The 15,766-nt window shown below is 31.6% G+C and overlaps 2 protein-coding genes across 4 annotated transcripts; both read left to right on the top strand.

Moving 5' to 3' along the window:
* Window positions 1-614: 614 nt before the first annotated feature.
* DNAlig4 (DNA ligase 4) lies at window positions 615-15,356 on the top strand. Of its 3 annotated transcripts, XM_085190635.1 has the most exons (15): window positions 615-678; window positions 3,975-4,049; window positions 6,810-6,993; window positions 7,186-7,498; window positions 8,463-8,638; window positions 9,122-9,292; window positions 9,786-9,981; window positions 10,476-10,689; window positions 11,029-11,155; window positions 11,510-11,627; window positions 11,915-12,105; window positions 12,762-12,899; window positions 13,344-13,638; window positions 14,320-14,588; window positions 14,924-15,356. In XM_085190635.1, the coding sequence occupies exons 3-15, from the start codon at window positions 6,817-6,819 to the stop codon at window positions 15,254-15,256; spliced, it is 2,718 nt and encodes a 905-aa protein (XP_085046761.1). In that variant the 5' UTR covers window positions 615-678; window positions 3,975-4,049; window positions 6,810-6,816; the 3' UTR covers window positions 15,257-15,356. The 3 variants fall into 3 exon arrangements, with proteins under 3 accessions (XP_085046761.1, XP_085046762.1, XP_085046763.1); XM_085190636.1 differs by lacking the exon at window positions 615-678 and having other exon boundaries at window positions 3,960-4,049; XM_085190637.1 differs by lacking the exons at window positions 615-678; window positions 3,975-4,049; window positions 7,186-7,498.
* On the top strand, window positions 4,056-6,706 carry LOC146535508 (general transcription factor 3C polypeptide 3). Its single transcript, XM_085190638.1, has one exon. It carries the CDS (start codon window positions 4,193-4,195, stop codon window positions 6,605-6,607), a length of 2,415 nt encoding a protein of 804 aa, XP_085046764.1. The 5' UTR covers window positions 4,056-4,192; the 3' UTR covers window positions 6,608-6,706.
* Window positions 15,357-15,766: the final 410 nt, after the last annotated feature.

Raw genomic sequence — 15,766 nt, 5'->3', positions numbered from 1 at the left:
GTTCCAAATCCAATGTTATTTTATTATATGTACATGTAGGTATATAAAATTGTAATTTATATTTTGTTGACATTAAAAATACCGTAAATTTGGTAGAATAGACATAGCTTCAGATTTAAAGTTGTATTTTATCAATGCTCATGTCTTTAAATATAAATCAATCTATATTAATGTATGAGCTAATATTGATTTTACTATAATCACGTAGTAAACAAGATTTCATTCTCAACTATAAAATACCAAAATATAGGTCATATCGATTTAGACTGTATGCACGACAGGTTATTGGTTCAATTTTCCAAATTATTAAAATTAAATATGGAAATCCCTCTGTCAATTCTAATTAAATATTATATCTACTGTTAGAAACAGGATTCATGTTATGGCAGACGTAGTAACGTAGTAAGCACTTTTGAATCGTCGAATGAACATACAATATAGATACCACCGGTTCGGAAAGCTAAACTATTCTTCTCCTTCTGCTAAAACAAGCAAATAAAAAATACTGAAATGGTGACATGTTCCCTTTAATTAAATAATTAATATATTCTTTGGTAATGTTGCTCAATATTCTTTGGCAATGTTGTTGTTGAGTAAATGTATTCTGTGAAACTGCCAAATGATTTGACAAGTGACAACTTACTACTGTTTTATGATAAAACTTTTATCATATTTTAACAGGGTCTGTTAACTCCCATATAAAAAGTTTTGCCTGCACACATAGATATTCTTTGGCTGTGTTTGTTTGGTGCTAGAACTCGCATTAGTTCATTCCACGTTACGTTTAGGCGTGACCCTCCCAGGCTGCTTCTATGTTACAAGATTCGAACATGCTTTCACATTACTATTTTAATTTTGTGTACCAACCATAATTTGTATATTTTATACAGAAATATATATTGTACCAAGATTTCTAGACATAATAGACAAATTACAATGCTGCAATTATGTACTTAGTGTGTTGTTAAAGTGGAATTAAAAATACATGTTTGCTTAATTATAATGAATTTAATTTATCTGCTGAAGAATATTAGACAAAAAGAATTATAGAATAAATTGGACTTTTATAATATTAATTTCATTTTCCACATGTTACTTTTTTGTTTATTTTGTTATATTTGTCAATGGCAACAATGTTATCTGGGTTGGGTTAATTAACATGGCGGTCGATCTTGTTGTTCCATTTCCATGTGATTTAGCTGATCTTCTCATTTGATACTTTTAAAATTCTTGTGTGTATTACGAATTAATATTTTTTTATTTAGTTAACGAAAATATGTACTTTAAGTTAAGTGGTTTCGTGTCAGTATATTGAAGAGTTTGTTAAAACACGTGCTTGAAATATGGCGATTGTCTTTTATAGTTTTAAAACAGGAAAGCTAAATATTATGAAGTAAGTGTACAAATATTATAAAGCAAGTAATGAAAATTATATTATGATATATTTTGAACTTAAAAATCAAACTCTTATTGCGAGCATTATAATTACGTTATTCATTCGGTAGCCAGTGTATAGATTGAAGTTTTGTAGCTGTTAAAACAATACTAACACAACTTCCAAATTTAAGTAAAAACCTATTATGTAAAATGTTAATATCAGAGAGCAGTAAATGTTAGAATATGCGTGTTCAGTTAACATTACTGTTAGCGTCATTAAAAGTAATTTCAGAAGGGAATAATTTGTTTTTGAAAGAAATCTATAAGTAGCACAGTTCTATATTTTATGGTTTTTTCACCTAAATTTATTTCATGTTTCAGGGCACAGACTTGGGTCAAATGTTGTTGGCCTAAGATTTTTTTTGGAGTCATTACACCCACTATTACCATACTATAAACACTACCTATACTACCAATAGTCTTATGTGGTTAGTATGTCATGTTTTTACGAAAAGCGAAAGGCAAACCTAAACATATAATATGCTGTGCCAGATATAATTGGGCCATCCTATTCACCTATAAATGGTGAAGACTAGGTAAAGTTATTTTTTGCCATTGTAAATATATATTAGGCATTCTGCCTTTCTTGTTCTGGAAGCATTAAGAGTTGAGTGGTGGAACTCAATGCCGCGCTGCACCGTAGCAAGGAAATAAAAGCATAAATTATCAGAATATTTCGTTTCCTTGAGTGGGGATTGAACCCACTACCGTTGCATTACAGTCACACCCTTGTGCTGCTGCGCCTCAACTGCCTCTTATATTTAGTGTTACTTAGGCAAAGGAGTGTCTTACCAGTGAGACAGTATGTGGGATACAGTGAGAAGCTGATTTATTTTATTTTTTATAATTATAATATTAAAGCCCAGTTGAAAATAAAAAAAATACCAGTAGAAACTAACAAACATGCAATAATATGAATTTTAAATGAATTCTTTTTTTACAGATGAAAGAGATTCCTTCTAAAGCAAGGGACATTAACTTTTAAAAAAATATAAAATTTGAGAAATAGAGCAAGACGTGAAGATGACATAAAAACATTGGTTTAGAGTCAACAGCGTGAGAAGAGGTATTCCTTAAATGTGAGTACAATTTGTGATACAACTCCCAGGGAAATTACCAAAAGAAAATAAAATGAATAATAAGATTAGGAAATATTTAAATATATGTATATATAATATTTAATAAAATATTATTTTATGATTTATGTAAATTAATGCCAAGTTTTTCTTTGCTCCAATTGAAAATAATTAATATTCAAATATAAACTATATATGCTGGAAATTTAATTTTGATATGACTACTTAAAGGATAGTTAAGAAAAGTGTATGTAATAATGAACATGATAATTATAATAATACTTGTGTTAATATAATACTTATAATATAATAACAAACTAATACTTATGCTACTTGCAGCTTACAGTTAAGCCAGCATTCCAAAGCATAACTGCAGAGCATTGGAAAAAAATATTAGAATTAATGTCTAAGACGACACCACCAATGACAATTCAGAATCTGAAGAAAAAGAAGCTGCAGGAATCTTGAACCTGGAAGTGGGTGGTGGCAGTAAGTATTTAGAGTATTTTTAAATTGGATGTTTAATAATCTAAATTTCAAATATGTTGTGTTAGTTGATAATATATTTCAATGTTTAATTAAATTCGCGTGTCATTTTTTTCATAACACCAAATCACTCTGCTCTGCACGCTGATGTCCTCAATGGCACGGAAAAGTCCCCTATGATTGACAACCCAGCAGAAACAATAGCACCAGAAGAGTTGGATGTCTTGTTGCAATAACTTCACATTCTCTCCCGTAAGTATTTTTAAAACATGTAAATACCAATAAAAAAGATTTTATTTGTTTAGAAAAGGAACAAATTATAAGTTTATTTTAAAAAATCGATTTCATAAAGCAAACTTGTATTAAATTAACCAAATCATTACTGTGGTTATTACGGCTTATTGTTCCTTTATACAACTATATATAAATTTGCAGGCCGCAACTGAAGGACCCCTCGAGAAGAATTCCCAGTTCAGTGTATAATAAATCATTAGAAATGTGAAACAGCCATTTGTAATTAATGTTTGATATAAAATAAAACATTTTTCATATTTATATTCTTTTAATATTATACTTACCAATATCATTTTAATTTAAATTTAATAATTAAAAAAAAAATATTACAGTATTGGGGTAATTTTAATTGTAATTGACAATTAAATATTAACAATTTAACATATTTTGTTTGTACGGAAATCACAATTGATTGTTTATTATGATCAATCAAAATTAATTGGTAATTTTGATTTCCGTACAGACAGATGTTTTATTATTAATATTTAATTGTTAATTGCAATTAAAATTACCCTAATACTGTGTACTAGTAATTATGCTTTTGAATTTGAATATTCCCGCTTTTCCGAAAAAGTTTGGTGCTATAAAATGCGGCGCTAGTAGTATAAGCGTGTAAAGCTATTGGCAAAATTTTTTGTATGGGAGTTACGCTTCTTCTAGTATATGTTCCTTGTATTTTAATATAAAAGAATATTGTTAAATATTACTTAATTTCAAAGGGAATTCTAAATATTACCATTTAATAATAAATATATGGTAGATATATATTTTTTAATTTTACTACTTTAGGTATCATTTTATAGTAAATATTCGTAAGTTCAAATAACAATAAAACCATTTGTGTAAGTAGTGATAATTGCCATTTCTTGTAAGATTAGTAAAATTTTCCAAACATAACAATGGATACGGATAAACCAGGCCCATCTCGTATGGACAAAGAAGATATGGAAGTGGAAAATGATTTGACCAATAAGTTCTTAAGCGGCCAAATGTCTTTCGCCGAATACTCCAGTGAGTGGTACGAAGATGCAGAGGATGAAGAAGATTCCGAAGAAATGAGACAAAATGATGAGGGAACCCCACAAACTACTCTCATTATTGGGAAAGGTATTAAAAGGAGACGTAGACGTACTCGTCTGGCTCCCGCTCTAGTTGGATTAATGGGTGAAGCAAACATTAGATTTGCCAGAGGTGATACCGAAATGGCTGAACGCATGTGCCACGAAATTATTAAACAGTTGCCAACTGCTGCAGAACCTTACCAAACTTTAGCCCAAATTTATGAACATGACATTGAAAAATCTTTACAATTTTCATTATTAGCAGCCCATTTGGGTAATGCTGATGCAGAAACATGGTGGAGATTAGCTGTGATATGTAAGCAGTTAAATGACAAAAAACAAGAAATGATTTGTTATTCACAAGCTGTTAAAGCGGCCCCCCAAAATTTACAAACACATCTTAAAAGACTTGAATTTGTAGAAGCTTTAGAAGAAATAAATTATCCATTGAGCACATTGAGCATTTCTAGAGTCAAATGTTATCATAAAATTGTTTCAGTACTTCCATCTAATGAGGGTGAAACAATAATGAAGTATGCTAAACTAGCCACCACATTGTATCATAATGGTTCAGAAATTGAAAGAGCACTTGAAGTTATGGATATGGCATATAAAAAGTGTGTATCTTTATTTTCTCTAGAAGATATAAACATTTACTTAGAATTACTAATTTCTAACAAGCAATACTTAAATTGTATAGAAATATTTGTTTCAAACATAGGTGTAGAAATAGAGGCTGAAATACAAACAGTGAAGAATGATAATGGTGAAATAGAGGAGCAGACACAATATTTAAATTGTACTATACCTGATAATATGGCTATAGATTTAAAAAGTAAATTATTAGTTTGTTTCATTCATCTGGGGGCTTTAACCCTTGTGGAGTCTATACTGAAAGATTTCTTAAGCAATGATGTTGAAAAAGCAGGGGACTTGTTCATGGATATTGAAGAAGCTTTTTCATCAGTAGGACACTATGAGATGGCTATAAAACTACTAGAACCTTTAGTCCAAAATACCAATTTTGATTTAGGGGCAGTTTGGTTAAAATATGCAGAGTGTTTGCATAAATTAGGCAGAGAAGATGATGCAATTGAATCATATTATAAAGTTTTAAAACATGTCCCACAGCATCCTGATGCAAGAAGGAAATTGTTTTCCATTCTTGAAAAGAAGGGATGTATTGATGAAGCTTTAAATATTCTACAACAAGATTATAAATATGTAGTGAGTGCTCGTCTTTTGTATGAACATTGTCAAGTGCTTAAAAAATATAATAAGTTATTGGAATATCTGGAAGTTGGAGAAGTGCTCTTTTCAAAAGACCTGACTAAGTTTAGAAATGAAGAGGAATTAAAGATAGCATGTAGAGTAAAATCTGTTGTAGAGCTTATTTATAATTTCCGCTCAATGAGAGGAGAAAATACATATAATGAAGATGACATCCAATTTGAAGATGAACCATTCAAATTTACACCAAGTGAAGAATTTGAATTTTTTAAAGAATTATTGCAAATAGCATGCAATAATAAACTTTACTGCACAATGCAAAGATTAACATTTTATGCTATGATTTCAAGAGGATTATCCAGTTATCGGCCAATTGTAGAATTTTACTGTTTTCAAGCCTGCATCCTAAATCGTGATTTTACAAATGCCGTTAGATTCATAAAAGAATTTGTCGTGAAGTATCCTGGTACTAAGACTTATGTGCTATTATGTTATATTATTAACTCATTAGATGAAAATACACATGGAAAATTCCTCTCTAGGTTATTTCAGAAGGATTATAATATTGTAAAACATTTATTTTTGGGGAATAATTATTTAATATCAGGTAGATATCTTGTTGCTTTAAAGTATTTTCTAGAGTATCACGAACAATGCCGGGAACCTCTATCAGCATTGTTGATTGCAATAACAATACTAGCCATGGCAGCACAGAGAACTGTGGACAAACATCATAATTTGATATTACAAGGTTTATCTTATTTATTTGTATATAAAAAACTTAGAAAATGTGACCAGGAAGCTTATTATAATTTGGGTAGGGCATATCAGATGCTGAGCATTAATAATTTAGCTGTTGAGTATTACGAAAAAGCATTAGCATGTGAGCCTATAATGTCATGTGAAAACCATGGAACAATCGATCTGACTAAAGAGACTGCATATAATCTTTACATATTATACAAAGATCAAGCACCAGATGTCGCTAGAAGATATCTTCTAAAGTATTTAGTTATTGAATAAACTTTCAATTATGTATAAGTTAAAGTTTAAAATATTATGTTTTAATCCATTTACCATGTATGTACACCTTGTTTGTAATAAATTATAATCTTAAATGTATTTTTTAATTTATTTAAAAATGTACCTTTACATATAAATTATTTATAAATTGCAATGCTATGACCCTATTGAGAAATATGATATTGTGCTGATGATGTTTTAGGTACAGAATGAGTGCGGGCGATTCTAATGTAATAACACCTGCAAATCACATACTATTTGGTGATTTATGTGAAGTATTTAAACAGTTATATAAAAGGAAAAAACAAAGAACTGAACAAGACAAAATCTTGGCAAAATTTATTGATGACTTTAGGGTGAAAGTTGCAAACACTGATGGCAAAAAGGTATATAAAAATCACAAATTATATAATTAAGTATGTATTTATAATTTAATTTCAACAACTTATCCACTATCTTAACTATTTTTATTATCATAATATGTCCGAAAGATAAACAGAAACGACAGTCCTTTTATTACTATAAATTTCATTGCACATAGGTAAATAGTAATTGCACTCAAAACGTTACTTTTACAGAATTCTACATTTTTCCCAATTTTAAGACTAATTTTGCCAACCTGTGAACGAGAAAGGGGTCCTTATAATTTAAAAGAAACTAAACTAGGCAATCTACTCATGAAAGTTTTATCTCTTAATAAACAATCTGCTGATGCTCAAAAGTTATTATATTTTCGCTCTGTCAATAATGCGTTTCAAGACAGTGATTTCGCTGGTGTAGTTTATATGATACTGAAAAACAGAGTCACCCAAAGTTTCTCTAGTTTAAGTATTAAAGATGTCAATGAGATTTTAGATAAAATTGCTAAACCGGATGAGGGTAGTCATGGAGGTAAGAACTAAAAGTTTAAGAATTACCATAGCTTGATGTAATCATAAAAAAAGCTAAAATATAAAAGTTATTTGTCTAAAAGGTATACATGACGCCAATGTGGCTTAATTGGTGCGTATTGTTGTTCGCAATAACTTGATTTGAATCGGCGTTGCCACATTTTCTCAGTGAAAAGCGGGATTTTTGAACATTTTAAGTAAAAAAGCGCCAATTGTTTGCTTTTTCTTTCGGACAAAAAATAAACAAATGAGGATTTAATTGATTATTTATCCATTTTTGTTCAACACTCAAAAGTTTTAAATAAAGCTTTTAATGGTGATAGATATCAATGTAAAATGTTTTTAATGGAGAAACTTCACTATACCTACTTAATTTTAAGTTTCACGCTGTATCCCGCAACCAGCAGGATAGGTAGTTAAGACACCTGTTCACCACTTTCCACCGAATTTTTGGCGGCATTGTTGACACCAAAGCGAAGAAATAAAAGGATCGAACCAACAACCAGTCGATTTTGCAGCACACTTTGAGCCCCTGCGCCATGACTGGCGTTACGAATATATATACTTATTTGTATTTCTATTATATGATTAGTAAATAATTAAAATCATAAAGTTATATAAAGATTATCCGTGAAAAGCGGTATTAAGTATGCCTGTCTGGCCTGTCCCGATTGGGATATTTAATTTTTGGCTAAAAATCGGGACGTCCCGCTTTTGCGGTTGACGCTGAACGCTGATTTGAATCTAAATTTAGTAATTTCTCCTGAAGTTCTTTCTAAAAGTGCAAAAGGCAGGTGAAACCGACAAAGTTTCGTTTAAACAGTGAAAATAAAATGAAATGAAAATGTATGAAGATAAAAGACATAGGCCAAATAAACGCGTACATACCTACAATATTATATTATTTAAATATTAGACTAAGAGGACATTATATTACTAAAATAACATAATTTCTAATCTCACAGCTATTCTCGATGAGATATTCAGCTATACCATTAAAAATATGACAGCGGAACAATTCAAATGGTTCTTAAGAATAATTCTCAAAGATATGAAGCTTGGTATGAATGTTGACCGCGTATTATCCATATTTCACCCTGATGCCCCTGTATTATTTAGAAATTGCAGTAATGTTATGAAGGTAAGAATTTTTCATCATCTTGCTATGAAATTAAAATAATTCATATTTTATTATAAGAATTATTTTATTCTTCTTTTTTTTCTTTATTTTATTAATACAAAGAAAGATATAGTTGCTTATTTAGAAAACGTATAAAAATTTTAATGTAGCGGGATTTGAACCCGCGCCTCTTCAACGTCTGGAAACCGCCCAAGCCCTCTGACCACTAAGCCATACGTTGTCATCAATTCTTATCACGCTTGTTACACCCAATTTATGTTGATAGCATCTCTGTAGGGAGATTTTTACAAAATTCCGCTACCCGAAGATAATTACTTAGAATTATCATTTGGCAAGAGATTTGCTTACACAACATTCTCTCTGCATAATCTGCTGCACCTATATCCGAGATGTTTGAATAATATATATTTTTCGTAGTTTTTGCGAAGCATCTTTACTCCATAAATGTGAATTACTATTTATAATAAATAATAATATTTTCAGGTGTGTGAAGAGCTAGAAGACGGTGACACGCGTCCCTCGGAGCTCGGCGTGCGATTGTTCTACGCGGTCAGACCGATGCTCTCTGAACAACTCGACGTCACGCAAATACAAAAGTTACCTATAAATAAACAGTACACAGTCGAGGATAAATTTGATGGCGAGAGATTTCAGGTTGGTTAACACTACTTAATAATAACATCGTCGTTTAACGACTAAATAAGTAAGTATTTGTATTTTTGACATTTTTAAAATGTTATTCCACACTTAAGAAAGAAAAATACTTATTAAGAAAACGTATAAAAATTTTAACGTAAACCTCGTAACCTTAGAGAGAGGCGCAAATCCCATTACGTTTTCTAAGGAGGTGAATGTTTTTTGTCATGGTACAGGGAAAGTTAACTTGTTTTTTTTTAAGGAATGAGAATGAATGATACCTATTTAAATTGAAATTTATCTTCAAGAATTAATAAAAAAATAATTCTTTTCTCTAATTTATATCTGGATGTAGATTTTGAATACGTTTTGAGTTATTATATTGTAATTATTATAGACTTCCTGAGAGTGAAGATTGGACTCACTATAATCATGCTCGATCGATCCATCTATTTTTTTGGTATATGAATATTTGATATGATAATATAATAAAACTGAGATTTTCATACAGTTGCACATGGAAGATGGTAAATTTGAGTACTTTTCAAGAAAAGGCTACCCATACTCAAAGAATTATGGCAAAGATTACGAGTCTGGCCTATTGACGCCATATTTAAAGGATTGCTTCTCAAGGGACGCTCGTAGTTTTATCCTGGACGGGGAAATGATGGGTTGGCACAAGAAACGTCAAGATTTTGGGTCGAAAGGTGAGATATAAAAGTCGTTTAACTAGTAATATCTAATTCTGTTCTTGTTCGTCCAATTTTCCCCCCTTTTCAAATATTTGCGTATGGAATGATGATCTGCTACTTTTTTTCTAAAGATTATGATGATATTTATCGGTTTTGCTTAGTGTAAAAAAATATATTTTCAATCCACCAAAAAGTTGGTAGGTACTACTGTATTTTTTTGCTTCACGCCGCATCTTACATAAGCAGGGTAGGCAGAGGGAATATACCCAGTGTGAAGACACTCACACCGCTCTACCACGAAGTAAGACTCGAATCTTTGCGTGTTTAGTGAGGGAACTTAACACTGTGCTATGTTCTCTTACGAGAGCGAGGAAATAAAAATTGCTAATTAACCCGAAAGGCAATTAAACCCACAGCCGCCGCGTATACAGGAACACGTTGTTCCTACTGCAACTACTATTGAATCTGTTCTACAAAAATATACTATAGAGCTTAATGTTTATATTTAGGTATGGCGTACGATATTAAGAAAGTGACGGACAATTCTTCATTCAGACCGTGTTTTTGTGTGTTTGATATTTTGTACTACAATGGGAAGTCGCTTGTTGGAGCGGAGGACAATGGAGGAATATCTTTAAATAAACGCCTCGAAATATTAGACACCTTGTTCAAAGACATACCTGGTGTTATACAACTTAGTAAACGACTTATTGTAAAGGAGAAGTAAGCTATATTAATATAAGTGACATTCGTGCCAATAGGTATATTACTACATACCTATATATTTTTTATATTCGATCAGATTTGAGGTCCTAGTGGTGCAGTGGTACAGCGTGTGGCTGAAAACGCGACCCGATACTCGTAATCCTACAATCTTAAAATTAGTACGGAACTCTCAGTGGGCGATTCCGACCCGAGCTTGGCGATTTTTTGTTAAATACACTTAACTAACATTTGTATACTTCACAGACGTAGCTACGCGGAGGCCGTTTGTTTATAATAAAGTAGGTTATTCCGCTAAATGAGAAGGATGCTGCTAAAAAATGTAATTGTTCCTTTCAGCTCAGACATTTTAAATGCTCTTAACAAGGCAATAGACAATCAAGACGAAGGTATCGTTGTTAAAGATGTGAATTCTTATTATTTGGCTAACTGTCGAAACGCTGGCTGGTACAAAATAAAACCTGAGGTAGGTAGATTCAGGATTCCCCCACTCAGGGCAATGATTTATTTTCATTGCCCCACTCTGGTAAGACAAATCACGGCGTTGAGTTCTGCAATTCAACACGTATTTTATAAATTAGGCTCTCCACTCCGCTCTGCTGTGAGAAAAAAAGGAATTAAAAATCATGCAAATATTTATCTCTAGGTGGATTGGATTATTAATATTAGTTCAACTTTCAATATAATTACAGTGTACTGAGGGACATTTGAAAATTTAATTTACTTGTAATTTGTCAATGGTAAATACATAAAAAAGAAAATAAATATATGTATATATTTATTATTATTTATCCACTTATTATAAATTATTTTTCTGTAGTATACAGATGATACCATGACTGATTTAGATCTAGTAATAGTTGGTGCGGATGAAGCGGAAAACAAAAGGCAAGGGCGCGCTAAAAGTTTCCATGTCGCCTGTATTGATTCATCACCAAGTTAGTAATATATGACTATATTTTATTTATTTGAATTATATAGTACTAGTACGCAATCTTATGACCCTTGTCATGTTATCATTTACCAAATGCTTTTGCCAAGGCGGAATTTTCTTTTCACTTTTCTAAAATTTCAACGTATGTGTACTTAGTTGAAAAAATACTATTAGTGGTGGGAGTTATGGGGAACTGAGTGTCTTAAGTTTTCACACTTTTTCCTGATATTTACGGGATACAACTTGAAGCTAAAAAATATATATTTATGACCTGATTATCTATATTATCAGATGAACCAACCCGCTGGTTCTGTGTCGGGAGAGTATCGACCGGCTTAACATTTGACGAAAGAGAACGAGTGTGTACATTATTACAAAATAATTGGAAAGTGTCGAGAAAATCACCTATACCGCCATGTTTGCACTTCAACAAGGAAAAACCAGATATGTGGATACTTCCAGAACATTCTATTGTTTTAGAGGTAAATAAATCAATTTCAACTTATGTGTAATGTGAACTTTCATGAAATATGTTAATACTCGATTTTCTAATAATAAATATTTGCAATAATTGCTTAGTTACTTTTCTGAAAAATCTTATCTTGATTAATATTTAATATTCTTAAAGAAATTTTAACTCACAACTATTTCTCGGAAGCGATATATTGCTATGTTATACTAATTTTAATTCGGTTTTAACTAATAGATAAAGTAATTCAAGATGTTTATATGTATAATACACGCTTATCAATGTAATCTCAGGAACCCTCGTAAAATATAAGTAAAATATATACTCCACCTTACGGCATTCCACCAACGCCAGTCTCTATCTAAAGCGTTGCAACATCTATTTAGGTTAGCGTAGATGTTGTTCATAGGTTATTATTATTAATTATTACTGAGATTATTATAGATGACCAACTGACAGCATATCAAAGCAACATTGCATCCAGTGTTTCCCTTAAAATCGCGCGAAATTGAAAATGTAAAATGATGCATTTTTATAGTAGGTACTTCGTTATCAATCAAATAAAAATATTATAATATTTACATCTAGTTTTAGATTTCTTAGGACGATAGGGCCAAATTACCCCTATATCGAATGTAATTAATAGCCAATTGCCATTGTATTAACTAGGTGCGTGCGTCAGAGTTAATCCGCAGCAGCGGTTACGGCGCGGAGTACACGCTGCGATTCCCGCGCGTGCAGCGCGTGCGCACCGACAAGCTCGTGCGGGACATCCTCACGCTCGCAGAGTTCAATCGCCTTGTAGCGGTATATTAACTATACATATTATTACTTATACATTTTTTTCGCTGTTAGTAGGGTAAGTTAGAAAGAGTTAGTGTAAGACACCCTATTTTTCACTGATTGGCCATTAAAATAATGCATGTTCAGTAACATAGAGCTTGACCTAGAGCCTTTTTTTTGTTTTACTCGACTAGTCCAAGGAAAATAATTTGACTATAATTGTTTGTCCTAGTGGCAAAGGAACCCACAGCTAAGTGTATCGTATAATAGTATATGATGTTTGTAAAATCTATGTTTGTATTCAAATCTATATAACGAAATGTAATTTTATAACACTAATTATTTACTATTTTTTAAACGAATTGCTCAAATATGTTTTTTTGTTAATACTTATCATCTTCATAATGTAATTACATTTTTATGAAGATAAAAACTCAACTCAACAACTCAATGTAACACTTTACGCAGACACGAAATCCAGTCATCAAGCTTGGTACAAAACGTATAAACGAATCTCAAATAGAAACAGTTGATGAATTGGCACTCAAGGCGCGTCGGTCTCGCACTTCGAAACCAAAACCTCAAGTACCGGAACAGTTTCGAAGTAAGAGAAATGAACCTGCTACTACCACCACCGATACGGTCGCGTCTAATGCCCTACGTTATAGGGAACTATGTGTTATTTCTGACAATGAAGCTCTAAAGAAATCGGATTTAATAAGCATTATTGAATCCCATGGTGGAAAACATGTGGAAAATCCAGGTATATTTTCCTTTTTTTTTTAAACGTAAACGTGTTGTGCCAGTCTCTTAGTTACATATATATTATTTAATATTTTTGAGGAATTTTAGTTATTGTCATTGAAGAAAGTAAACAGGATTATTTTTAACATTTATAGAAGTAGGTATTCAGATTCACACTATTTAAAAAATGCTTAAAAACGTATAAAAGTATGTGAGGGTAGCGAGACACAAAAAAAGTTGTAACAAGTACCTATATAAAAATTATGACGTAACCCGATAAGAACGTGTGTACCTTTAATTAGCGACGAGCGCTTATCCAGTTTTCGAGAGGCGGGGGCCGAGTTCCATGAAAATGTGAAAATTTTTATACGTCTTTAAACATTGGTTTTATTATATATTCTCTTGTATTTTTTAATATATAAATAACTTATATTTTTATAAGCAAAACGATAATGTAAATAGGTACTCAGGTACATAAATCGATGGTCCCTACGTATAAACGGACATATCTAAAGAGAAGTTGTATGAAATAACTATTAGTATATAGTATAGTATCTATATTTATATTTTACTTAACTTTTTAAGAGCAAGATTAACCTTTTTTCCTTTCTCCCATAAACCTACTCTTTTGACATGTTCATTTAGTTTTCTCTGATTTGATTATCTAATACACTCAATAAAGTAAAATAATTTTCCTCAGGTTCAAATACATGGTGTTGCATAGTAGGCAATCTAACATTTAAAGCACGAAGACTTATTAAAACTCAAGACTATGACGTCATAACTGCCTCATGGCTCACTTCTCTGCCAAAATCTGATTATCCGTGCTCCATGTCACCTTTAGACATGTTGTCCATTAAGAAAAAGACAAAACTTAATATGAGCTTCGATTTTGATTCATTTGGAGACAGCTACAGAGAGGAAATTGATGAAGAAACATTAAAGAAATGTTTTTTCAAAATTGATAATGTAAGTATTTATTAATGTTTATTACTGGTAATAGTTCTAAAAAGCATTCTTTGGAGAATAACATTTGTACGAGAGACTAAAACAAAAAGAACTCAAAATATTGTGTGGTGGGTGAGTGGCGTAACTTAATGTCAAGCTCTGTCTTGCCAGAACGGAAGAATACGTACAATTTATAATCACACTGTAAATTAGTACATCGTGTCGCTGTTGGACAGGTCATATATTATTTATAGTCATCTATCTAACTGCACCACGATATCCTAATATACTAGGTTTAAAGTTATAATTTATACTTATTAAAGGTACCTATAATTAGTATTAAAATATTTTTTTAGGAACCACCAATATATTTAACGACAAAAGAAAAACTAAAAATTGACAAGCAATTGTTTGTCGGTAGTAATCCATTTTCTTTTTTACGTGGCTATACATTGTACGTACAAGGAAATCCTCTAAATAAGTTATTAGCGAAAATGTATGGAGCTCTAATTATTGAAGACTATACAAAAATGCAATGTTGTACACACGTAGTTCTGGGGAAAGAAGGCAGCTGTGGAAATATTGCCGATATTAAAAAGGATTTTGTTGGTAAAATCGTATCAGACGAGTGGTTGACACTATGTTTCGAAAATAAATGTAAAGTTTCTGAAAATGAGTACTTGTTATAGTTAATACCTACGTATGTTTGGTTATTTTGTTAAGCTTTATACATCTTATATTATGTTAATGTATTTTGAAGTACTATTTCCAATATATTTTTTATAACAATTTTGATGTTTTCATTTATTTTTACTTTATTGACTTGCCGCAAAAAAATATATTATTACATATTTAGCAGAACTTCATTATATCGCTTGAAAATAATTTTATCATCTCAAATCACGTCAGTCGTGGCGCAGGGCCACAAAGTATGATTGGAAACGCGACTGATTATGAGTACCCCTGACTGATCCCCACTGGAGGAAATTAAATATTTACTTAAATATAGGTATATTTCCATTTCCTCGCTCTGGTGTCGAGGGAAAGTGCAGCGTTCGGTTCCGCAACTCAATACACAACGCCTCCAAACTTTGGCTGAAAGTGGCGAATGGAGTGTCTTAATACTAGGTTTTCTCTGCCTATCCTGCCTATGTGGGGGCTACATGGAGCTGATTTAATTTAATTTTGATTTAATCGCC

Source organism: Heliconius melpomene, chromosome 10, assembly GCF_056956725.1.
Source record: "Heliconius melpomene rosina isolate 202511_hmr_F chromosome 10, ASM5695672v1, whole genome shotgun sequence".
NCBI classification, from domain to species: domain Eukaryota; kingdom Metazoa; phylum Arthropoda; class Insecta; order Lepidoptera; family Nymphalidae; genus Heliconius; species Heliconius melpomene.
This window is presented reverse-complemented; position numbering and strand designations above follow the sequence as displayed.